We start from the raw sequence: 26,528 nt of genomic DNA, 5'->3' as shown, positions 1-26,528 counted from the left end.
TACCGCTGGCAGGGCAGCTCCGCCAGCCTGAAGGAGGGGCTCAGGGCAGAGGCAGGAAAGCTTCCCTCTTCTAGAGGAAGTGAGTGAGAGGTCAGCAAAAGACAAGAAGAATTGGGGCCCAGTCTCCCCCTCCTTGGCCAGATGATCTGGGGGTAGAGAATTCGGGGGAATTTGAGAATCACCCCTGGGTAGCTAACAGTTATCCAATATCATGGAAACAGCCTTCTGGATATTTGCATTTCTGGGTATCTCCAGAAGCATTTCAAATACATTTTTTAAGATTGTGCCTTTTGTTCAGGCCCATTCAGTGCCAAGTTTAGCCAGGTTTCTGTCTCCCAAACAGAGTTGGAATCTGTGAAAACAGGGTCAGGTAACAGTCACATTGCAGTTGATAGACGCTTTCACTTCTGTTGTTATCTCATTTGATCCTTACCCCCAACTCTGTGAGGTAGGTGAGGCAAATATTTTCATTCCCACTGGACACCAAGGCTTGGAAGGTTTAAAAAACTGCCCACAGCAGAAAGTGGCCAGTGAGCTCTGAGCTCTGGAATCCTGGCCGCCTCATTAGGCCTTTCTGCTCCTGCTGCATTGTGTCCTCTAGATCATTGGGGTGGTGGGGGGGAGATTTGCTGCTGTCTGTGGCTGAACACACCTGAAAAAGTGGGCTTCCCTAGCACCTTTCAGGTCATCCTGAGAGTGAGCAACGTGGCAAGGTGGAAAGTCCTACAGGGAGTAAGTGAGCTCCTGGGAGAACCACGTGACTCACATATAAGAATGAACACAACTGAACTGAAACGGTTCTCTGGAGAAACTCTTGAAATCTTTGACCAGTCTGAGTCCTCACTGCAGTAAAATCCATCGGGATGCTATATTTAGCATTTTAACACAAGTTAATAACATTTTGTTAAATACATCTTAGGGGGAGAGGAAGGTAGTGTTTGAAAAGAGGGAGGGGCAGAAACTGGGGTCCCTGTGGCTCCTGTAGGTCAGAGCTGTGGACGAGGAAGCAAACTTGGCTTCCAGCAGCCCTTACATGAAACCACGCCGTGGGCTTCATGCTAACGGCCATGCTGACCATTGGGAATGAGGTTGGCCCCGAGGCCGTTCTTCATACAGTCTCTCTCTTTGTCTTTGGTGGCTTCTTCCTCCTCCTTCTCCTCCTCCTCCTCTTCCTCATCCTCTTCATACCCATCCTCATTATCACTCCGCACATCCTTGGTGTCCTAGAGAAAGAAAGGAATAAGATGTGAGTGACGACCTTCTAGAAAGAGACTTGAGTGAATAAGAAAACCCATATCCTAAAACCAGAAAGAAAATGCAAAGTTCAAAAACCAAATGTTCATCAAAGTAGAACATATCATGGGTCACAAAATAAACTTCAAAAACCTTGAAGACTTGAAATTATGCAAGTATATTTCAGATTATAATGGAATTAATCTAGAAATCAATACAAAAAACAGGAAGATCTCAAAACAGTTGGAAATTAAACAATACACACTTGACAATGGATAAAAGAGTAGGTCACAGTGGATATTGGAAAATATTTTGTATTAAAATAAAACTAAAGCATTTCAAAATTTGTCAAATGTAGCTAAAATCATGCTTATAAGGAAATGTATAGAATTAAATGTTTATATTAGAGAAGAAGATAAGTCTCAACTAATTTGCACTTCCACTTGAAGATATTAGAAAAAAGAAGCACAAAATAAACCGAATGCAAGCAAAAGGAAGGAAATAATAAATCAATGAAACTGAAAACAGAAAAAACAATAGAGAAAAGCAATAAACCAAAAGCTGGTTCTTTGACAAGATCCATAAGATTGATAAATCACTAGCAAAATTGACAAAGGAAAAGAGAGGGAAGGAATAACTTATCAGAAAATAAAGAGGATTCAACTATGGATACTGTAGATATTATGAAAATAACAGAATACAATAAGCAATATTATGCATATACATTTGACAACTTGGATGAAATGGATTAATTCCTCAGAAAACAAAAACTACCAAAATTCACCCAAGATGGCAGAGGTAACCTAAAAAGTCATATAGCTATAAAACAAATTAAGTTAGTTACAGATCTTCTGGAAAAGAATATCATCAGGCCCAGAGGTTTTCACTGGCAAATTCTATGAAGCATATCAAGAAGAAATAACAGCAAAGTTCCACAATCTCTTCCATCAAATAAGAAAGTGGATATTTTCTAATTTATTTTATGAGCCTAAAGTACCCACGGCCAGAAAAAGACAGTATTAAAAAAACAACTACAGACTGATATCTCTAATGAGTATACACATAAAAAACCTCAACACAATAGTCCAAATCAAAACCAGCAATGTATAAAAATAATAATACATCACAATGAAATGAGATTAGTCCCAGTAATGCAAGACTGTTTCAATATTTAGAAATCAATGAATGTAAAGAAAAAAAAAGAAACCAGTGACTGTAATCCAAACTGTCAATTATCTAAAGAAGGAAAAAATATATAATTACATTGGTTAATGAAGTCATATGACAGAATTCTACACCCACTCATGATCACACACACACAAAATCAGCAAAGAAGAAATAGAATCTAACATCATACTTAATGATGAATGACTAAATGCTTTCCTCCTAAGATTAGGAACAAGGCAAAAATATCTACTTTCACCACTCCTATACAATATTGCATTAGAAGTCCTAGTCTGTGTAATAAGGTAAGAAAAAGAAACAGAAATCAAACAGACTGGAAAGAAAGAAGTAAAAGTGTCCCTATTTGAAGATGACATGATTATCTATGTAGAAAGTCCCAAAGAATCTACTGAAAGCTCCTAAAATTCATTGCAGGATATAGGTTAACACACAAAATCACTCACTCACTCACACACACACACACACACACACACACACACACACACTTGATTTCTATATACTTTTAAATGTTTATTTTATTGTTTGAGAGAGAGAGAGAAAGAAAGCATGAGTAGGGGAGGGGCAGAGAGAGAGCTGCAAAGTGTGAGCAGGGGAGGGGCAGTGCTGAGCTGTCAGCACAGAGCCCAATGTGGGGCTCAAACTCACAACTGTGAGGTCATGACCTGAGCTGAAGTCAGACATTTAACTGACTGAGCCACCAAGGCACCCCTCATTTCTAAACACTAATGTAGTAGGCTGAAAAATGTCCTCAAATATATTAGATCCTAATCCCTAAAAACCTGTGACTGTTACCTGATATGGTAAAAATTTTGCAGATATGACTAAGTTAAGGATTTTGAGAAGATTATCCTGGATAATCCAGGTATGCCCTAAGGCCGTCCCAGGTGTATAAGAGAGGCAAAGGGAGATTCAACAGAGAGAAGAGGTATTTTGTTACAGCAGCCACAGGAAACTACCATGACTAGCAATGTCTGATTACACTTGATCTTAGCCAAAAGGCCGAGAAGTGATAGCAATGTCTGATTAAAAACTGAAATTTAAAGATCTGTAACATTTATAAAAGTTTCCAAAAAATAAAATACTTAGGTATAAATCTAACAAAACACATATAGGATCTATATGTAAAATCTACAAAACTCTGATGAAAGAAATCAAAGATTTAAATAATTGGAGAGACATACTATGTTCATGGATTGGAAGATTAAACATAGTAAAAATGTTAATTATCCCCAAATTGATCTACAGATTCCACACAATACCAATTAAAACCTCAGCAAGATTTCTTGTACATATTGACAAGCTGACTCTAAAATTTATATGGAAAGGCAAAGAAACCAGAATAGCTAAAGTAATTCTGAAAAAGAATAATAAAATTAGAGGACTCAAACTACCCAAATTTAAAACTTACTATAAAGTTATAGTAATCAGAGCTGGGTGGTATTAGCAAAGGGATAAGCACATAGATCAATGAGGCAGAGTAAAGAATCTAGAAATAGATGCACACGAATATGGCCAATTGAGTTCTGACAAAGGTGTAAAAGCAATTCAATGGAGAAAGTATAGTGGTTCTAACAAACAGTGTTGGAACAGTTAGAAATCCATAGGCAAAACACTAAACATTGACCTATTTATCATATCTTACACAAAAGCCAACCCAAAATGGATCATAGACCTAAATGTAGAATATAAGACTATAAAACTTTTAAAAGAAAACCCATATCTGTGGGTTGGATGAGGGCTTCCAAGATGTGGAACAACAACAACAACAACACTCCACTGAAAAAACACGATAATCTGGACTTCATCAAAATGTAACTTTTGCACTATAAAAGACACTATTTAGAGAATAAAAAGGGAAGTTGCAAACTAGAAGATAATATTTGCCAACCTCCTAGCTGACTTGTACGCATAATAAAGAATTCTCAAAACTCAACAATAAGAGAAAAGCAAACCACCTAAAATACAGGCAAAATATGCAAAAAAGAAGCATTTCCTTAAAGAGGATACACGATATCAAATAAACATATGAAAGGATGTCCAACATCATTAACCATTAGGAAAATGCAAATTAAAACCATGATGAAATACAACTATAAAACCCATTAGAATAGCTAAAATTAAAAATACTGACAATACCAAGTGCTGACAAGGATGCAGAGTGACTGGAAGGAACTCTTACACATTGTTGATGGAAACGCAAAACGGTCAAGGCACTTTGTTAAACAGCTTGACAGTTACTTACAAAGTAAAACATACATTTACTATTTTGATGGCAGCAACGCTATTTCCGAGTATCCACCCTAGAGAAATGAGCATTATGTTCACATAAAAACAAACATCTATAACTGCCTCTATTCATAACTGCCCAAACTGGAAGAAACCAAGATTTTTCTTCAATCAGTAAATGCATAAATGGCGGCACATCTGTACAATGAGATACTACTTACCAATGAAAAGGAACCAAGTGTTGACATTTATAAGAAGCTGGGGGAACCTCAGAGGCATTACCCTTAGTGAAAGTAAATAGTTTCAAAAGGATACCTCCCATATGACGTACTCGTATTATTTACATTCACTTCTTTTTAGAAAAACGATACATTTTTCTTAAGGTTTATTTATTTATTTTGAGAACGAGAGAGCGAGGGAAGCATAGAGAGAGAGAGAGAGAGAGAGAGAGAGAATCCCAAGCAGGGTCCACACCGACAATGCTAGTGCACTCTGACACTGACGGGGCTTGAACTGAAAAACAGCGAGATCACATGTACATGCTCTTCATGAAATGACCGCCTATCCAAATGGAGAATGGATGCCAGGAATAAGTGGTCTGGGGTGACAGATTTGTGACGGCTACACAAATCTATACCTGGGTTACACTTCATAGAACTTTATATAAATGGGAAAAAGTCAATTTTCCCGATGATGTTTAAAAAGCAAACATTTCTTATCAGATAGCAAATACTATGGTTTTTCCCAATATGCATTTGCTAAGTAAAGTATTACTTTGGTTGTCAAGATGCTCTTAGTGTCAGGAATTAGGGTGTGTTCTATTTCCTTTATGCAGGGTATCTTTCAAGGGCAGTTCTTAATGAAGGGGTAACCCCCCCCACCCCACCCCCCGCCAGGCATTCTTGGAGAAATTCTGGGAGGAGGACTCTCAGAAGGATGACATTGCTACAAATCAGGCTTCATTGCAAAAGAGCAAACAAAGGTGGTATGGATTATTAGAATAGTGCTGAGTTCTCAGGCTCTGGGCAAGGCCTGTGTTGGACATGACCCTGCACCCCTTTAAACCAGTTCACAAACATCTCTATTAAACTTCGACCAGGGGTGCCTGAGTGGCTCAGTCAGTTGAGCATCCAGCTTCGGCTCAGGTCACGATCTCCCGGCTTGTGAGTTTGAGCCCTTTATCAGGCTCTGTGCTGTCAGCACAGAGCCTACTTCAGATCCTCTGTCTCCCTATTTTTCTGCCCCTCCCCACCTCTGAAAAATGAACAGACGTTTAAAAAAAGAAAAAAAATGGAAGATGAAGGCTGATTCCTGACACCCCATTTTTCGAGATGCTATACATAGCCATATGAGTTACTTTTTCCTTTTGTGACCTCCAGACTAAACCTGACCCCCTCTGGGCATATGTAACTGAATCCCTCCTCTGTGTACAATCTTCTTGCAAGCATGGCTTTTGAAAAGCCCAACATATCCACATTCTGCTGTCTTAATCAAAGAAATGTCACTTCATGGCCTCTTCTTGGCCACAGAACAATCTGTTCTTTTCCACAATGGCACAGAAAGGGTCTCAAAACAAACAAGGCTCATATAAACACGCAGGCACAAACTCGGTGCTTCGTCTGTTAAGATGTAATGGAGAAAGGCAACCTTTTTATGATACGCTGGGAGCAAGGATCAGAAGTGCTGTTCCCCACTGCAGACAGGGTCCTTCATGGAAGGGTCATGCTTGGCTGACCATTGCTTTCATGGACCATGCCCCTTGGGTCTCCTTCTTCAAAGGATTTTTGTATGGAACAAGGGGAAATTTGAATCAGAATAAAATGCATTTTTCTCCAGAAAAGCAGACTTGCATCTACTGTCCCATTTCTCCAGGACTCAAGGGGCTGCTTTAGCTGAGATACGAACTGGTCCTAGAAGATGCATCCCATTGTCCAAAGTCACATCGCCAGCACTCCCCCCTCTAAGAAGGGGTCCTAGACCAGGCGGAGACTTCTGGAAATTAATGGCATCTAATGGTTACAAAGGTTGGGGAGCATTACGGACTTTCAGTGAACAGTGGCTAGGGATGCCTGATACCCTACAACGAGCATGACATCCTAGCGTCCTGCCAGACCTCTGTGTGAGTGACACTGTGTTTATGACCAGCCAGGCCTAGAACCGAACTCCATTTTACATTCAAGCACAGTAATTCTTGCGTGATTTTAATATACTCTCAATTCTCCAGGAACACAACTATGCACATGATTCAAAGGAAGGCTATATTTAGTTAGGCTCAGGGCTTCATAATTTCAGGGAACCATGGCACAGAAGACACAACAGCACCGGTGGCAGTTGAGTCCCCAGCAAAACATGCCCGCGTCAGTCTGCGCTTACACCTGCTGCATTCATGGTGAGTCCCCACATGAGCAAGCACAGCATCTGTCGACCCAGGATGCTCTTGGCTGTTGTCTTGCACGTACATTACCCATGAATGCATATTTTATCAGAAATGCCTTTTATTATACATTTCTTTCTATTACAGTTATGGCATTATATTGCTTTTTGAAATTATAATCATAGGTGAGTTATATTACCTGGGTATTTTTTTAATTTTGAGAGAGAGAGAGAAAGAGGGAGAGAGGGAGAATCTTAAGCAGGATCCATCCTCAGCATGGAGCTGATGCACGCCTCAATCCCATGACACTGGGACCGTGACCTGAGCTGAAATCAAGAGTTGGACGCTCAATCATCTGAGCCACCCAGGCGCCCCATTAACCTGGGAACTTAATTTCAGGCTAGCGAAGATGATATGTGTCCAGTAGGATTGAGAACCGTGGCCGTAGTTGATGCATCAAGCTCAGAAAGGACTTTTGGATAGCAAGAGTTTGTTAGATAAATGTCCAGGCGGATGCACATTATGCAAGCTTAAATAACACAAATCAGAAACGATGGGTATTAAAGTATTGCTAAAAGCTCATGTTATATTCCATGTTGTCATGTACACGCCATCTATAGCAAACCTGTAACAGCAGTGAAAACCTCAAAGGGACTGTTTTCCTCTGCTCTCAACGTCCTCTGTGTGCCACCTATTCATCCCTCCCTCTTTCCCAACCCCTGGTGGCCACTGACCTTTCTACTGTCTCATACTTTTGTCTTTTCCAGAAGGTCACATAGTTGGGATCATCAAGTAGGTAGTCTTTTAAGATTGGCTTCTTTCACTTAGTTCTGTGCATTAAGGTTCCTCCATGTCTTTTCGTGGCTTAATAGCTCCTTTCCTTTTGTTACTAAAGAATATTGTCTGGACGTACCCCAGTTTATGTATATATTCACTTACTGGAGGACCTCTTGCTTGCTTCTGTGTTTTGTTAACTGTGGAAAAGGCTGCTTTGGACAATCATGCCCTAAATGTCCATGTGCTGAGCACTGGACTAAGCAGCTAGTATGAACAATAGCGTTCCCTCCTCACGGTAACCCTAGGACATAGGAGCCAGTCTCTTTACTTTAGAAGAGAGGAAGGCCACACAGCTAAGAAAGGCAGATGGGATGAAAACCTTACTCTATCTAAGCTTAGAAACTGGGAACCACAGTGCTCTACAGACCCCTGCTGGAGTCGCCTCTGCACACACACTTGAAACAGGGCACCCAGGAGGCGGACACTCAGTTCTGTGTGAGGTCAGGTCTCCGTGTAAGGAAGCTGCCTCCCCTCTCCTGTGGAGCAGAGCTCCTGCTGTCTCCTTATACCCCTCACCCTGTTCTGACTCTGCCCCCAGTACCAGCCAGACTGACTTCGAAGCATAAAATTGGAAATGATGAAAATCACCCTTAAGCAATTATTTTTCCTCTGGGAGACAAACACTGCCATGTTTTATTCTATTCTGTTTCATTGCAAAAATGAGGGTTGAGGCCTAGGAAACTGGTGACCCTTTACTGATCTGCTACCCGCAGTTTGAAAAAAGCCCATTTTGGGTAAGCCAGAGAAAAGAGGCTTTTCTAAAGAGCCCAAATCAGAGAATATTAAAATGCAAACCATAATGCATGTTCTGCAAAGCACCTCTTCACAACTGCAAATCTTTCCCAGCAATTACAACACTTAACAGAAATCAAAACCAAATCAAAATTGCTCTAGTGGAACAAGGAATTAAATACTTGCTAAAGGTCAAGCCACAGTGTTTTCTGGAACGCTACCTGTCTGCTTTGACAGGGTGCCAAGACTCTGCTTACACAGCAGCAGTGAGTCTGTCTCTGGAATCAGCCCGTTTCTTTTCCTGCATTGCCTTTTCCTACACTGTTCTCTGCGCACTTTTGGTTGTCACTGGGCTAGTAGAACTTGTGCAAATGTTGACCCGGAGCCCTCCCGTAAATCATTAAAGGCCCAAGAAGAGGCATGAATAAAGAAGGACCCAGAACCTTTTTGAAGAGTGAACTGGACCTTGGCTGCAGCAGCAAACGATGGTAGCTACTTGGTCAAACGTATATTGTATTTTCCACTGATGGCCTTTTTTCATTTCACTTGCTGCCATCAATGTCTCTAATTTCCTTCAGAAATGAATTCATTTTGCTAAGGCTTATGGGATTTTAAAAATGAGTTTTTAAGAGAAGAAGTCAGTTTTAGGGCTAGGTAGATTCTAGAAAGTGTCTTTTCAAACATGTTTATTTTCCAGGTGAAATAAGAGCCCAGCTGAGTGACACAGCTGTGCAGCAGCAGAGCCCAGGTCACCCTGTATGACTCTTGATAAAAACCACAGATATCCTTCATATTCTCTGTATTGCCTAAAAATCAATTTAAAATGTACCAGACAATGTGGTAATCATTCAACCGTGATGGATGTGGAAAATAATTTGGTTTCATAAATGTAATTTACTTGGGGATTAGAACTGTTAAAATTAGTGCATTCTCTAAACTGCCACATTTTCATCCTTTTGAAACAGCTAGACTCTATGGTCTGGAAATTCAACAATTCTAACAAGGCAAAGATGCAATAACAATTTTGGAAAAAACATCACTAGGATTTAGGTAAGCAATGCTTAAGAAATAACCATAGCAAGGTGGAGGATTAAGGACATAGCCCAGAAAATGTGTATTAAAATTGAAATGTTCGAGTTTGTTTCAAATATAGCACCCAACAAAGAACTTCTACACTCCATTAGGAAAGGACAAAAACCAATGTGACAGAAAATCAGGCAGAGGATCTGAACAGCCAATTCACAGAAGAGGCAACATTACTAACTAATAAACTGTACAAAGTGCTCAGTCTTAGTAATCAGGAAGATGTAAATCAAAAGGCGATAAAAAATCTCATGTTCATCAGACCGGTAAATATTGAAAAGTCTGCTAAAAGTGAGTGTTGGTGAGTGTGTGGCGCGAGAGAGACTCTCACACGCTTGGTTTGAATGACAGTTTGACAGCATCTACTAAAGTTGATATGGGAATCCTCCCTACAGAGAAAGGCTCATACCCTCCCAAGGAGACAGATACAAGGATGTTTATGGTAGAATTGACTGTAAACAGGAAGCTAAACAGCATGTGGAGTGTCTGATTGGTGGAATACCATATAGGCGTTAAATGACTCGATCTACAGAGTAACATGTATCAATGTGAATACTGTGGATGAAGAAGACAAGTTGTACAATTATATATACTAGACGTGAAGTTCAAAACTAAGACAGCAATACTCCATATTTGCAATCATACCCAAGTCTAACAAGCACATGGAAGCATGGGTGGAAGTACACAACTCCAGTGGTTCTCTTTGCAGAGGCAGAGAGGGGAACGGGGTGAGGAGCGGTACACCAGGATATGTACCATCTTTCTTCCTAGTTTCTCATAGGTGGTTTCATCTGCAGACAGTAGGCACTTGGTGTCTGTTTGATGAGTGAGTGAATGAATGAATCTAACACCACAGCCTAAAACACCACCTTGACTCCCAAATTTATACCCCAGTGTGGACCCCTCTCCCTGGCTTCAAACTCAAATGATCACAGCTGGACAATGTCCTCTCAGCTGCCTAATGGGCTTATCAAAGGCTAGTCACCTCACAGATCACCCTTCCTCTGGTCTTCCATATTTCAGCAAATGGCACTTTCGTCCCCTCAGTTGTTCCAGGCAAAACCCTCCAGATCATCCTCAGTCCTGCCCTATATGGGCGACCTTGTCTCCCAGCCCATCACACTCAGTGGGGCTCTTTAATACAGACCTCTGCTCTTGTCTTTAGCAATTTCCAAACCTCATCAAATCTCTGTGGCCAGGATCTAGATTCTGCATTGGCGTGGCCCACAGGCTCAGCGAACTGGAGCACAGCAGTCAGCAGAGCTGTGCCACACAGGTTTGGGTCCCCAGAACTGCCTCCTGACCTAGAGCACTCTGCAGCAGACTCATGACAGCCACTTCAGAGAGTTTTTGCGGGACAGGGCTGTTTCCTTGGCTCAGAGGAGCCATGCTGCCATTGTTGGTGAGATTTCTGAGTACGGAAAATTCACAAAGTATCTCATCACTGTCCTTCTCCAGTGGTAGACAAAATATGATTTGTTCTTAGACAGCCCCAATCCACCAGCTCACATTCAAAATGCAACACATAACATTATCATGGCCCATTGCTGGGCAACAGAGTATAGTGGGGCTATAGAATTTCCCAACTGGTGTGCCAGGGAAAGGTTAAAATATGCTGAGACACTGATTCCTTTAGCTCTTGGAGCAGCTACCAGAGCCTCAGGTTCCTCATTCTTTGGACACTAGCATCAGTTTTCCCTACCATGCTGTGGAAGTACTAGTCCATTAGTGCCATGAGGGAAGGAAGATTGGGAAGCACTATATGGAGCTGAAATAAAGGTTTCAGTAGATAGCAACCTTGGAAGACTTCCTCCTAAGTGTGCTTGCTTGAACTAGAGATGTGAAGTTGTGTAGCTCAAGCTTGGATTCTGGGACTCCAGGGGAGGGGAAGGTGGTGTGAAGGGCAGGAGGTAAGAATTAGCTGCTTGCAGGATGAATGGGTCTGATGCTTAGACCCAACATTCAACAAGCTTAAGAGCTGAAGAAATGACAAGAGAGAAATGGTCACTAAGTGAATTAAAAGGAACCAAGAATGACTGCTTGGCATGGTCAACCCTGCCTTGCCCACCATGTCCTTCCCAACCCAAACTGTACATGACCACAAAGGAATGGAAAGTCGGTAGTGTTATACATGTATTCATTTTCTCCCAGTTCCAACTGAACAATAAATTACAATCTCATTCTCACCATTCATAAGAACTTTCCAAATGCAGTTGCTTGATTTCAAAAGGAAATGGCTGGCAACCATTTGGAATGATCACCTGCATAATTTTAAACTGCCAATATTTACATCTGAAGAAATGCTACCCAGCTAATTACATGGAGCTTGGCTTCTCAGGAACTAGTGAGTTTGGCTGTTCTGGCATAACTTACCTTCCCTCTGTATAGAATGACACTGGCAGGTGGGAAGGCAAGGAATATTTTGGGAACACCACCAACCACAAAGTGGAATCAACCAAAAGAGAAAGAAGTTCATCCATTCATTCCAGGAACCTCAGGACACCCTGGACATTATGAGCCAGGCAATTCTTGGTGTGGGGACTGTTCTACTCATTTAGGATGGTTAGCAGCAAGTACCTTTAGTCTCTGTCCACTAGATACAGCTGTGACAATCAGAAATGTCTCCAGAGATTGCCAAATGTCACCAGAGGGCAAAATCCCCACTGAGAACAACTGGCTCAAAAAATACTTCTTGAGCCCCTGCACATCATGGAAGCCATCAGGGACATAATAGTCTCTGTGTTCAGATAACTTACAGTCTATTGGAAAAGCCAAACCCTAAGAGCTCAAACACATAACAATAAATATATAACTACACATTTATAAGTGTTATGAAGTAGAGAATACCACCACGTATAAATTAGGGATCTCACTTAGATGGGGTGACGTCAGGAAGCCGTGCTAAGGAAATGGAACCCAAAGATTGTAACTTGACATTTAAGTAGGAGTGGTCAGGGAAGAGTAGGGTAAAGAACATTTCAAGAAGAAACAGTATGTGCAAAGGGTCTGAGATGGGGTAAAATCCTGACATGTTGAGGGATCAGAAAGGCCAATGCAGCTGAAGCATACTGATAAAGACAGAGCATGTCCTAAGATGAAGTCAGGGAGTGAGGGTGGACCAGCTTAGATCATGGTCAGAAGGTCTAAACTACTTCTAAGTCCAACCAGAAGGCACTGTGCAGCACCATTTGAGATAGCAGTGACCAAAGCAGACAAGGCGTCTATACTCAGAAAACCCCCGCTCTAATGGGGGAGCTGGTTGCAATATAACAGCATCCCCTATTGTTGGGTGGAAGTGGCTGGAAGGATGTCAGAGAGGCCATCGGTGGAGCCTGTGCTGGCTGTGACCATAGTCCAGGGGAAGAGTGCCAGTGACATGGATTGGAGGGTTAGCGCTGGGGATGCACAGGGGTTATTACATAGAAAGAGCAGTGCCCAAAGGCCCCCAGTTTTGGAAGGGACATTTAGGCTCATCTAACCTAGTTTCTAGAGATGCTGATATGCCCTTTTTAATAACCCAAGTGAAAGACATACGCATTCCTGCCTGTACATCTCCAGAAATTACGGTAATTGTCCTAGAGGAGTCTGGGTACTTTCTTCAAACACTGGTCAGTTTTTCAAACATTTAAAAACAGTTACTCCTCTTCAAGCTAAATATTCCCATTTCTTCCCACTGATCCTCATATGACATAACATCAGAACCCCTCCCCACTCTGTGTATCTTAGAGAATATACTCCCATCCGTGGCCGTCAGTGTGCGATGTATTGTGTGTGTAACACAAGCACCACTCAAGTCATGTACGACTTACCACTTTCATTTCCACCAAAAAAAAAAAGTGGGGCATGGGGCATACAATAAATTTAAATCAAACCCTGATATCCACACTTCTGGCTTTACTGTTTCATGTAACTTTTTCTTATATTTTAAGATCCTACGATATAAGATCTTTATCAATTAATTACAATTTGCCTGTTAACGAAGGTAACATCTGGCCCTGGTCTGTCTTCCTAAAAACTGACTGCAAGAATTACCAAGCAAAATAAACATTGACAATGAGGAAAAAATATACTAATGCTAATAAGATAAAATGCTCATTTCAAATAAATGAGCGATCTTTGCCATAGCACTTCCGTACACCTCTGGGAAAGACATCTGCAGCTATGGTTTCAATAAAATTGTGGAGCTGTTTTTGAAATGCCTTAAGGAAACTCTGTGCTTGGGAATCTGTGGTTCTACATTAATGTCAAAAGCCCAGGAGGTCATGAATGACTCATAATGTCCCACTGCTTTTTGAATGGCTCCACATCTAAATCCACAGTTGGCAGTGAAACAAAGGACAATATAATAAGCATTTTATGCTGTTTTGAAAGCAAACTTTTCGCTTTAACTGTATGAAAAGAAAAAGAGGTGCATTCCGTCAAAGAGTTCAATTTTCTGAACTACTACCCAAATACATTCCTTTTTGTTATATTAGTTCTTATGATCCAAAATGACAAGGTCACAGAAAAAAGCAATTGGGTTTTCCTTTTTTTTCCCTCAAAAAAGCTGCATTAAATTTAAATTAGATTCTATCAAATCTAGCTACACGGGGACATTTGCTGTTACTTATCTGGATCTGAATTTCTAGACCAGTGCTTCTGAAACTTTAATAGGCATATAAATCACCTAGACTTCTTGATGAAATATGGAGTGTCATTCAGAAGTAGGACCTGAGATACTGCATTTCTGAGGGTTTTTTTTTTTTTTTTGAAGTTTTTACTTTTTAATTTTGAGCGGGGAGGGGAAGAGAGAGAGGAGGGAGAGAGAGAATCCCAGGCAGGCTCCATGATGTCAGCACAGAGCCCAATGCGGGGCTCGATCCCACAAACTGTGAGATGATGACCTGAGTCAAAATCCAGGGTCAGATGCTTAACTGACTGAGCCACGCAGGCACCCCTTGAGATGCTGCAGTTCTAATCAGTAGGTGATGTCTCTTTACCTGAGACACCACTGTGGTTAGCAGGCTGTGTCTTAGGCCACAGACTCTCCCGAGATTGCTGCTCTCGGTAAAAAGAAGTTGGTGTGGAGGGTCACCTAAGGATCTTTCAAGTTTGAAACATGATTTCAAAGAATCTTTATTTCTTTAGTATCTATATATCATGAGTTTTTTTTTAAAGTTTATTTATTTATTTTGAGAGAGACAGGGACAGCATGAGCAGGGAAGGAGCAGAGACAGAGGGAGCAAGAGAGGATCCCAAGCAGGCTCTGCACTGTCAGCACAGAGCTTGAACTCACAAAACCATGAGATCATGAACTGAGCCAAAACTGAGAGTTGGACGCTTAACCAACTGAGCTGCCCAGACGCCCCTATCATGAGTCTTTTTAATCCAGAAAGACAATATAAAATTAGCAGTATGTCTCACTTCCTATAATGGATGGCTGTTTAAAAATAATTAGCCAATCATTTTATAAAATGAGTCATGCCTTTAAGTCTCTAGAGAAATGTACTACTTAAAGAATTCTGGGTTTCCACAAAGGAAATAATCTCCAAGTGTTTGTTTGTTTCAACAGTCTGAGTTTTCTTTTGTAAGGATTTTTTTTTTTTTAGCATTGAACACCTATGTGACATGAAAGTCTGCTGCTCTTGTTAAAATTTGCAAGATGGGAGTATTTGTTGAGGTCATGTCCACAAACTCCACACATGTAGGGAGAAACGTAGCCATCTCGGCTTTATAGAAAGCAGGCATAATAAACGGAGAGCCCTCCACGGACACTTGTCCAGAAGTTGAGAAGACACACAGATAGACACACATGTGGTCTTCCCTACTTTCTAGTGGCTCTCAACTTGAGAGGCAGATCAAAATCACATTAGGGGAAGAAGTCTGTCAAAAATTCCTATGTCCGGGGTCACTTGAATGATTTAGCTGGTTAAGTGTCTGACTCTTGGGGCACCTGGGTGGCTCAGTCGGTTAAGCGTCTGGCTTTGGCTCAGGTCATGGTCTCATGGTTCGTGGGTTTGAGCCCTGCATTGGGCTCTGTGCTGACAGTTAGCTCAGAGCCTGGGGCCTGCTTCAGATTCTGTATCTCTTTCTCTCTCTGACCCTCCCCTCCTCGTGCTGTCTCTCTCTGTCTCTCAAAAATAAATTTTAAAAACATTAAAAAATATTTGGGAAAAAAAGAGTCTGACTCTTGGTTTCAGCTGAGGTCATGATATCATAGTTTGTGAGTTCAAGCCCTGCATTGGGCTCTGTGTCAACAGCATGTAGCCTGCTTGGGATTCTCTGTCTCCTCCCCTCTCTCTCTGACCACCCCCCTTGTTCTCTATCTCTTTTAAAAATAAATAAATAAACATTTAAAAATTATTCAAAAAATTCCAGTGTCTCCACACACCCAATTTAAATGGTCTAAGTTAGGACCTGGCTATGAGTGTCTTTCTTTAAAGTCTCCACAGGCCATTCTAGTCAGGTGTAATCAATATAGCTAATGTGTAAAAAGTTGCTCTGAAATAAATAAATAATAAAGTGGGAATCGTAGGAGATCTTGTAAGTGTGAGCAGTATACTTAATTTTGTATTTGCCCTAAATGTGATCACAATCCTCACTTGATGAAAGTATATATCAGGCAAAATAATAATGACTTTTTTTCACGAGCTGGCTTATGTAGAATACTCCTGAATTCCTATAACAAGCATCTGAGACAAAAGTCCTCAGGAACATTTAAACACCCATCACCAAATATCATGTTTCCCCACTCTTAATCAAAAGTTTCAAATGATAAGCTGATTAAGCAAAGTGAAGTTTAATAAGAAGGAATATAAATTCCATCACAAATCACCACCATTGCAGGACAATCCCCAAATGGAAGAAATGTGACTTGGCCTATGTGAAAAAGACTTCGAGGTTTTAATCAAATTCAAGCTCAGTATGAATTAGCAACGTAGTGTGATTACCAGCAGCTCAAAACAACACTAGGCTGCATCGATGGAAGTCGAGTTTTCACAAAATGAGACATAAGACCTGTTTTGTATTAGTCAGACCACATCTAGAAACTTAGGCTCATTTAAAGAGCATAAGTTGAAATGAGAGAGGGAGGTGAAAAGGCTCAATAGCATACCTTAAGATCAGGTGTGGCTGAAAGAAGTTGAGATGTTTAAAATTTTTTCAAGTATATTTATTTATTTTGAGAGAGTGAGAGTGAGAAAGAGAGTGGAGGAGGGGCAGAGAGAGAAGAGAGAATCCCAAGCAGGCTCCAGCTGTCAGCACAGAACCTGACACAGGGCTTGATCTCAAGAACTGTGAAATCATGACCTGAGCTGAAATCAAGAGTTGGACACTTAACTGACTGAGCCACCCAGGTGCCCTAAAAGAACTGGAGATGTTTCATCCACAGAAGCAGAGCCGTGCGGGTGGTGGAAGGGCACATGGCTGGTATCGAAAGGTTACCAGGCAGTTCTGTTCCGCCAAATGCGGCTTCCATCCTGAGACATCATCAAGCTTCCTTGTAAGAATGGAGGAAGAAGTCTATTATTAAAACCATTTTAAGCACCTAACTGTGCAAATGATTTATTTGAGGACTTCTGGGCTGGAAGAACAGTGGTAGCCTTATTCCACATTTCTCCCTCACTTTTTGAAAGCAAATAGAGAATCAAATGCCTTCAATTCTCCTGAAGAAGAGAAGACACTTTTCGGATTATCTATAAGAAGAAGAAAATATATATACAAAATCGAAAGAGGTCCCACAGCCCTCTAGCTTGTGGATGAGAAAGTGGAGGGGGGGGGTGTTGGAAGAATGAACAGGGTGGGTGTATTGACCTAGAAGAAGTGCCGACAAAATCACCTCTAGGAAGAGAAAGAGAAAGCACAGGGATCTGGTAATTCATAGCCTTTATTAAAGACAAGAGCCCCAAAGTGCACCAGTCAGGAAGGGCCACTCTCAAGGAGGCAGAGTTTGTTGGGGAGAATCCGGTATATAAAGAAGATGTGGTACTTGGAGAAAAGCAATGAGGGGAAAAAACAAAAAGTAAGGATCTTGCAGGAGAGAAAGAGAAATAACACAGTACCTGGGTTACTGTGACAATGAGTTAAGTGTCCCACTTTGGCTCAGGTCATGATCTCACGGTTTGTGAGTTTGAGCCCTGCATCACCTCAGATCCCCAGTCCTTCTCTCTCTCAACCCCTCCCCAGCTCATTTTCTCTCTCCTCTCTCTCTCGGTCTCTCTCTCTCTCAAAAATAAATAAATATTTAAAAAATTATTGAAAAAACCCATCCTCAATTGCTCACAAACTGAAAACTTTCCTTGAGTGAAAAAGGAAGGGTAGTGGGTATAGCCAGCGTGTTATAATTGAGTGTAACCACAGGGGCCCCGTGAGAACAGATCCACCATCTCTCTCCGGTGCAGGGGAAGAGGAGTAAAACTACTATTCTAGAGCAGCGAGCTACAACATCCAATATGGTAGCCATTCACCACATGTGGCTTTTGGGCAATTGAATTGTGGTCAGTCCAAACTGTGAAATCATGACCTGAGCCAATATCAAGAGTTGGATGCTTAACTGACTGAGCCACCCAGGTGCCCTGAAAAGAACGCTTAGTATACGGACGTTGAGGAGAATACTGAGAAGGACTTCACTATTAATTAATAGCCATCGACTAATGGTTATTCTGGTCTCACCCTAACAAGGCTTAAAAACAAGCCCTGAAAGGAGGAAACGTATTACAAGCACTTGCCTGCATACAAAAACAAAATACACTAGTTGTACTACATACAAAAACACTATTTAAAAGCATACAACAAAATCCAGCATCCAACAATGTAAAATTCACAATGTCTCGCATCTAATATTAGTATCTTTGTTGCTGAAGCGAGCACCGCCTAGCATCCAGTGAAAAATTACCAGGCTTGCAAAGAATTTGGAAAATATGGCACATAACCAGGACAAAATTAAATGAATAGAAACCGAACCAAAAATATCAGAGATGATGGAATTAGCAAACAAAGATGTTAAAATAGCTATTATAAATATGCTCCATATATTCAAGGAAGTAGAGAAAAACACAAACATGGTAAGAAAAAGGAAAGATTATAAAAAGAGCAAAATATAATTTACAGAGTTGAAAAATATGATACCTGAAATTAAAAAACACATTAGATAGGATTAACTGTTGATCAGACACTACAAAAGAAAAACCCAAAGACTGTGAAGACATAGCAATAATAGCTAATCAAAATGAGTCATAGAAGGGAAATAAAAGACTGAAAATGAACAAAATACCATTGATTTCTGGACCAATGAAGTGGTCACCGAAGTGCCACAAGAACAGGATAGAGAAGGGATAACAGAAGAGATTTTGAAACGTTTGTTGAAATCTAAGTTTGATGAGATCTGGAAACCCACAGGCTCAAGAAGCTCAACAAACTCCAAGCAGATCAGACATTTTAAAAAAATATTATCAAGATACATCACGATCAAATTGCTGCAACCCAGTGCTAATGAGGATAAATTTAAAGCAGACCACCACCCCAAGAGCATATTTGTTTAGAGGAAGAAAGATAAAACAGACATCTCATCAGAAAGCATGCAAGGCAGAGGATGATGGAGTAGCTCCTTTAAAGTAGTAGAAGAAGAAAAAGAAAAAGAAAAGGAAAAAGAAAAAGAAACCCTGTATCTTAAACCCAGTAAAAAAAATTTTTTTAAATGAAGAAAAAAAATACTTTTCAGGCAAAATTTTTTTTAAAAAGCGGAGAGAATCAATTGCTGGCATACGTGCACTAAAAGAAATGGGTATCTTCATGGGGCCAACACATGCACCACAAAAACAACAACAACAACAATAAACAGAAAAAAATGATACCGAATGAATACCTGTATTTCTACCAAGGAATGAAGAGAATGGTAAGAATGGTAAGTGGTAAGGATGGTAAAATGGTAAGAATAAGGGGAAACATTTTTTTAAAAGTTGAAATTTTTATCACTTTAGGAAATAATTAAATGTCCAAAGCAAAAAAAACTAATATATAATATATAATATGGCATTTGTAATAATGTATAATTCATATTTATATGCAGATGTATATTTTCATATATGTATATATGCAATATTTATTACAAATTATTAAAATGCATGATGACAACAGCACAAAGGACAGGAGCAAACAAATAATGCAATGAAATGAAGCCTGGAGACTTCTAGAAGTGATACCGTGTGCTGGGGAAGAAAACGTGACTCCCCTCCACAGAGAGGGAGAGGGACATATATGCCAACAGGGGGTGGTACTTTAACAGGCCGGTGTTTCTCCCTGGGGAACATCTGGCCACATCCGGAGACACTGTGGGTTGTCACAGCTAGGGATGCCACTGCCACCGGCGTCCGGCAGGGAGAGGCCAGGGGTGCTGCCAGCCACCCTCCGGTGACCAGGATGGCCCCCATGACAAAGAATCGTCCGGCTCCAGGGGTCACCAGTGCTACTGTGGAGACACCCTGAGACAGACGCAGGCCTGCCGATTGCAGAGATGCTTCCAGAACGCCTATCACTCCTGGGGAGGAGCACAAGTGTGGGTGCCGAGACTGGCTGGATACACTGGGAACCCCGAGGGGCGCCTTCTCCACGGGTGACCGAGCTCAAGCAGGTGGGACTCTCAGGGCACCGGATCTGCCACCTTCAGTGCCTGGCCTGACGCCAAACCCCAGGGGCAGCGACAGGGGGCTTGGGCCCCACCTTCCGTCTCCAGAAACCTGGGAGTGCAGCTTTCTCTCCAGACACCTCAGCAAATTGTTTCCGTGCCTCCTGAAACTCGGCGACTATTTTCCGCAGCTCAGAACGGACTTCTGGCATGAGAGAAACAAGTGTCTTGCGAGTCGGGGTAGGGGACAGGAAATGACTGGAAACGACTGACTGGAAAACCATGGAATGTTCAGTGCAATTATAATCAAAGTATCTCGGCCTCTTGAAGTTTAGAGAGCCACCTCATTCAGTCAGCATGTTGTCCTGTAAAGAAGGTTGGGCAGTTATCACCCCCAATGAGAAAACAGAGGGTAAAATAGTACATAAGTGACTTTTCCAAGGCCTCACTTCTATGTGTTTGGAGCCCATCTGCCTACAGAGGTACACGCAACCCTCTTCGTGGGGACTGGAGTTAGGTTCTAAGGTTCGGCACGGGCCAGGCAGAGGCGGGAGGCCCTCAGGACCGCGGCTCTAACCCCCGTTCCTGGGCGCTCCAGGAACGTCCTTCTCTGGGATTAGCCTGGGTTGAAGAGGGCTGCCTTGCCTGGGGTTAAGCCCCCTCCCCACAGGGCAGTCCGTATCTAGTGACTGTCAGAGGACAGAGGTCCAGCCTCTTTGCCAAACTGGACGTCCCTGGAGGGCCCCCCAGCTCCAGGGTTTTCTCTAGGCTTGGCTGAGGCCTTTGCTCTAACAGCACCGCCATTAACTTCTTCCTCTGCCCATCTAGCTCCCTCCATCCCCTCACAGGTGTGGAGCCCCAGAGCAGCCCTGGAATCCTGCTGCATGTGCACACAAGCCCATGGTCACACACACACTCACACTCACACACACACACACACACACGCACACTCGCAGCTGAGTCGGGAAAGCAAGAATGGTACATAACGCAGGCAGATCGTTTTCCATCTCCTCTGCACCTTTGCTGACCTTTGCCCTCACCTGCTGCTCTCTTCTGGAGAGCCAGGAGCCCAGGGACCCCAGAGCCTGGACTTTCCGCACATTCTTCATACCATCTTGCACCCAGAGAAACAGGTAAAGGAGATTTCTGGAAGTGCAAGTGGATTTAGAGGCTCCTACCAAATAATGATATAAGTACTCACTCATCACAGCTCCTATAGGATCAGCTCTGACCTCAGCCTGTGACCCCAAGGTGGCCAGGCCTCGGTGGAATTTTCTAGAGACTGCTGGTCCCAAATCCAGCCACATGAGTGAGAACAACCAACCCCATTCCCTTGAAAGACATGGCCACGGTGTCCAGAAATTCTAAAACCATTACGGAAGAGTACAGACAGGCCCGAGTCGCTTGGAGCAACACTGAGGGTGAGGTCTGATTGAAATGAAAATCTCGGGGCCGCCATGCAAAATGGGCTGTGGAGCCACAGGAGGAGTGTGTGTGTCCAGTGCTGCTCTCTTTTGGATTTCCAGAGTCCACTGGATGTGGCAAGGAGACACAATTTGCAGAAAATAGCCCCCACTGAGAGTTCAGGGTCCCACGGACTGCACAGCTGCTATTCCCCAAACAGAACATGGATAAAGCCATCATGATGCTAAGGCCATATGATACATCGAAATGAAAATGTACAAATTGATTTATTTTACCCATTATCTACAAACTGAGTGAGTCTTCAGGTATAAGGTTTCTTTTGGGTTACATAAAGCTCTCTTCTGAGACTTACGTGGTGGGGGAGGGGCTGCAGGGAGGGTGTGGCCACAGAAACTTTCCGGCTCTTAACAGAGAAGTGTACCTCTCCCCCTCCACTTGCTTTTACCAGGCTCTCTGGCCCAAAAGCCCATTACTAGCACTTTCACATCCTGGTGTGAATGCATAGATTTATTAACAAGCCACAAATTGTGCTTGTCCCCTTGTGTAGGCTGATACAGAAATAGAAACTCAAGTTCCAGGGGCACCTGGGTGGTGCAGTTGGTTAAGCGTCCGACTGTTGATCTTGGCTCGGGTCATGATCTCAGCATTTGTGAGTTCGAGCTCCAAAGCCGGCGCTGTGCTGACAGCATGGAGCCTGCTTGGGATTCTGTCTCCCTTTCTCTCTGCCCCTCCTCCACTTGTGCTTTCTCTCTCTCTCTCTCTCAAAATAAACAAATAAACTAAAAGAAAAAGAGAAACTCAAGAATCTCAAGACATCTGTGTGTGTACATGTGTACGTGCATGTGTGTGTGGCTATTTCTGTACTAATGAAATGGAGTATCTGTTCCTTTCAGGGATCTATAAAATTCGATTCCATTTTCATAAAATGGTTTTTAAAATCAAGTAAGAGAGCTGTCAGAGTGTCTTTTATCTCTTTTTGCTTGGGTCTTCCCCCATCCCTTGCCTCCTTTTCTTTTTTTTAAAATATTTTTAAATTATTTTTGAGAGAGACAGAGAGACAGTATGAGCAGGGGAGGATCAGAGAAAGAGGGAGACACAGAATCTGAAGGAGGCTCCAGGCTCTGAGCTAGCTGTCAGCACAGAGCCCAACGCGAGGCTCAAACCCATGAACCATGAAATCATGACCTGAGCCGAAGTCGGACGCCCAGCTGACTGAGCCACCCAGACGCCCTCCTCACCTCCTTTTTGACGTCAGCAAGATATGACCACTGGCTCAAGGAAACATCCAGGTCCACATTCAGGACAGGGAAAGAAAGGCGGGATTTGAGTGCACACGGCCATCCTCAAAGATGCTTTCACAGGACAGCTCTTGTTTGAAAATGTGCCTTCATTTTACAATAGCTTCAGCTGACTTCCTGCTCATCAAATGACCTGACTAGTCTGGTACCTCCAAAGAACTAGTATCTTCAAAACCACTGTTAGGAAATGCCTAAGACAAGAAATCTACGAGCACACACATAGGGAGCTAACATGTAATATAGTAAGTATGCAAAATCGTTCCTATAATTAACAATTCACGGGCCATTGCGGGAAAGGGAGATTTGCCATTTTTGAACAGGCGCCTAAGAGCTGAAATCTCGAGATCACAGTCCTCACGCGGCTGCTGGTATCCAGTCACTTCCCGTGCCTGTCTCCAAAGGAACAGAGGATGGACTGAAGAAAATTCCGGAATAAAATCTCGTTTTACTATATTTTTACTGTTATAAGTACTAATATAACCTTTTTCCATCAGAGGCATATTGGCCTGGAATTAAGAGCTAAAAAGACATGCTGTTTTCATCAGCAACAGAAAGAGGTGTCACAGCACCTGAGCGTGCGACCACGGTGACCGTATCCCAACAGAAAGAAGAAACAATTTGGAATAAAGTAACAGAAGAATTTGCAAATAGCTTGGGAAAAGCTACCAAACAGCCCAGTTTGTACACTTTAAAAAGTTCCTAGACAACGTCACCCTGCTGTAGAAAAAGCGATATTCACTGAAAGGTTCACTGTGTGGGTTCTAGTCCTGAGTCCCGCAGCCCGAGGAGGCCCCTCTGCCCCGCTGAGCCTCCACTTCCCCAGGTGGCAGGTGAGCCCCTCTTTCCTCATCTCAAGTTGTGAGTGTGAGGCGGGGGTCTTTTCCCCCGCATTTATCTAGGTGCCCTGGCTGTGCCCTGGGGTCTGGCAGGAGGCCCCGTAGGCCAGGGCACAGCCACGGGAATTCTGCCGGAGGGAGGGAGCCCACAGGAGGCGGGTTCGCTGACGGGCCTCTCAGGACACGTTTTCCTTCTGTGATTATCCTAATCATCTACTCTGACTTCTTTAAACAACCCCACACTTTCGGGTCTCTAAAAACTCAGATTTATGGTTGTTTCAAGCCACATTATCCCCTCACGGGGATAGCCCGAGGGAGATTTTTCTAAAGAGCACCCTCTGTGAAGAGCAGGAATTCATGGATTACTGGAAAGGTGACAGGTAAGCAAGCAAAGTCGTGATAAGATTATGACCTTTGTAGTAAAAGAATGTAGAGAACAGCATGCCGTGTAACTTCAATTATATAAGGTTTAAGAAAGTTAAAAGATAATCTATGAGGACAGAAGTAAGAACACTGATTTCTGGGGAACCTCAGGGCCTCAGTCAGTTGAGCGTCCAACTCTTGATTTTGGCTCAGGTCATGATCCCAGAGCCCTGGGATTGAGCTCGGTGTCGGGCTCCGAGCTGAGCACAGAGCCTGCTTGGGATTCTCTCTCTCTCTCTCTCTCTCTCTCTCTCTCTCTCTCTCTCTGTCTGCCCCACTCCTTCTCTCTCTTGCTCTCTTTCTCTCCAAACAGTGTCTGCCAATGTGTGACTGATGACCAGAAGGAGGCACCAAGAACTTTACAGGGCCAAGGAAATGTTCTACATCTTAGTAGAATATTGGCTGCATGGTCTATACATTTATTAAAACTCAGAGGGGGCGCCTGGGTGCCTCAGTCAGTTAAGCGACCGATTACAGCTCAGGTCATGATATCATGGTTTGTGAGTTCGAGCCCTGTGTCGGGCTCTGCACTGACAACGCAGAGCCTGGAGCCTGCTTCGGATTCTGCATTTCCCTCTCTCACTGCCCCTCCCCCATTCATGCTCTGTCTCTCAAAAAAGTAAAAATGGTAAACTTTAAAAAAATTTTTAAAACTCACTGAACAGTAAACAAAAAGATAATGAAATTTTTGAGGACTGAGCGTACATCACACTGAACACACATGCGGAGAAACATGTATAAACACACACACATTAAATGCGTATCACTCATGTTGGGGGGACGGACGTTCACAAGCACAGAGCTTGTGCGGAGGTAGGAGAGACAGGACAGCATATGAGCAGCATGGGTTGTGAAATCTCAAGCTTTGTGGGCATGAACCCCACTCCCGTGTGACCTTGGGTGAGTCATGTAACTTCTTCACTCACTGCCCCTGATTCCTCTAGGAAACACAGAGCACAGTTTAATGCGCAGGGAGCTGCACTGCAGCGCAGGGGGAAGGACTTGAGGAGGGGTCATGGCATCACAGTGGCTATGCAGTGGTCTCTCCCTGTTCTGCAAGTCTATTTCGCAGCCCAGCTGAACGTAGCATATGGAAGAAGATTCAAATTTGAATTCCTTAAGCCAAGCAACTTTGCATGGTTACTTTTTATAAGTTTATAAACTCCACTGTTGCTCCTTCAAGAGACTGTTGTGAGGTTTTTAAATTTTATTTAAATGTTTATTTTTGAGAGAGAGAGAGCGTGTGTGTGCAAGTGTGGATATGAGCAGGGGAGGGGCAGAGAGAAGGAGAGAGAATCCCAAGCAGGCTTCATGCTGTCAGTGCAGAGCCTGATGAACTTGAAAACCCTGAGCCAAAGTCAGACACTTAACCAACAGTATACTTGTTAAAGTAGTTAATCTAGATACATATTTGGAAAGGCAGAAATGTACACTGATTGCATTTTTATAATATGCTATTTTAACTGCCAGTCTTTGTGGTATTTTTACTTCTTGTTCAGCAAAGGGCAGTTTTCACATCTACCACTGACTACCACTGAAAGAGACCTACAGGTTTCCTAGATGTTATGGATTGTGCATTTCTTTCCCAACATGCTGATATCTGAGTGTGTCAAAAAGGATAATCAGAACGTGAGTCCCCAAAGTCACCTGGCAGAAGATGGCTTAGCAGACCACCACGGGAGCCCTTGGACTGACCTTGACTCAGCTGCCACATTATTGAAGCGGATGGGAGGGAGGGCTTGACTGACAGCCATGTGCCAGGCTACCTGGAAGTCACAAGCTCTCAGTGACATGGCACAAAGAAACTGAGTTAATAGTAATAATGGTAATGATCATCGTAGCTGACATTATCATGCACTTGCTACGTGTCAGATGCTGTTCTAAGGGCTCTAAGCCACAATATCACCACCCCCATTTTGCAGGTGGTGAAACTGAAGCAATCAATGGAAGTAATATCCTTAAGATCACACAGCCAACAAACAGGAAAGCAGAGATTTGAATCTACACATGGACTGCTTTACTAGGAAGCGATTTGAAACTAAAAAAAATAAATACAAAACATGTTCTTATGTTTTCAGAAAGTTCACGCACAAGTTAAAGGACTCGTGCTGGGTTTTATTCTATTATGTTGATGACTCAAGTTGTTTCACGTACTATTTTTTTTACCCCCTACGAGTATTTTAAATTCATTTTCTGGTTATTTCGAAGCAACAATAATTAGAAAAGGCAAAGCACTACAAGTGAAGAGACTCATGTTTTAGTCTCGGCTTTGCCAT

General features: G+C 42.5%; 1 protein-coding gene across 1 annotated transcript in view; it reads right to left on the bottom strand.

Annotated features, from left to right (window-relative positions):
• Window positions 1-834: 834 nt before the first annotated feature.
• CERS3 (ceramide synthase 3) overlaps window positions 835-26,528 on the bottom strand; it is a 116,592-nt gene continuing 90,898 nt past the window's right edge. The window contains exon 10 of the mRNA XM_029952286.1: window positions 835-1,223. Within this exon, the coding sequence (XP_029808146.1) occupies window positions 1,059-1,223 (165 nt within the window). The 3' untranslated portion in view covers window positions 835-1,058. The remainder of the gene's footprint in view (window positions 1,224-26,528) is intronic.

This window comes from Suricata suricatta, chromosome 9 (genome assembly GCF_006229205.1).
Source record: "Suricata suricatta isolate VVHF042 chromosome 9, meerkat_22Aug2017_6uvM2_HiC, whole genome shotgun sequence".
Lineage (NCBI taxonomy): Eukaryota > Metazoa > Chordata > Mammalia > Carnivora > Herpestidae > Suricata > Suricata suricatta.
This window is presented reverse-complemented; position numbering and strand designations above follow the sequence as displayed.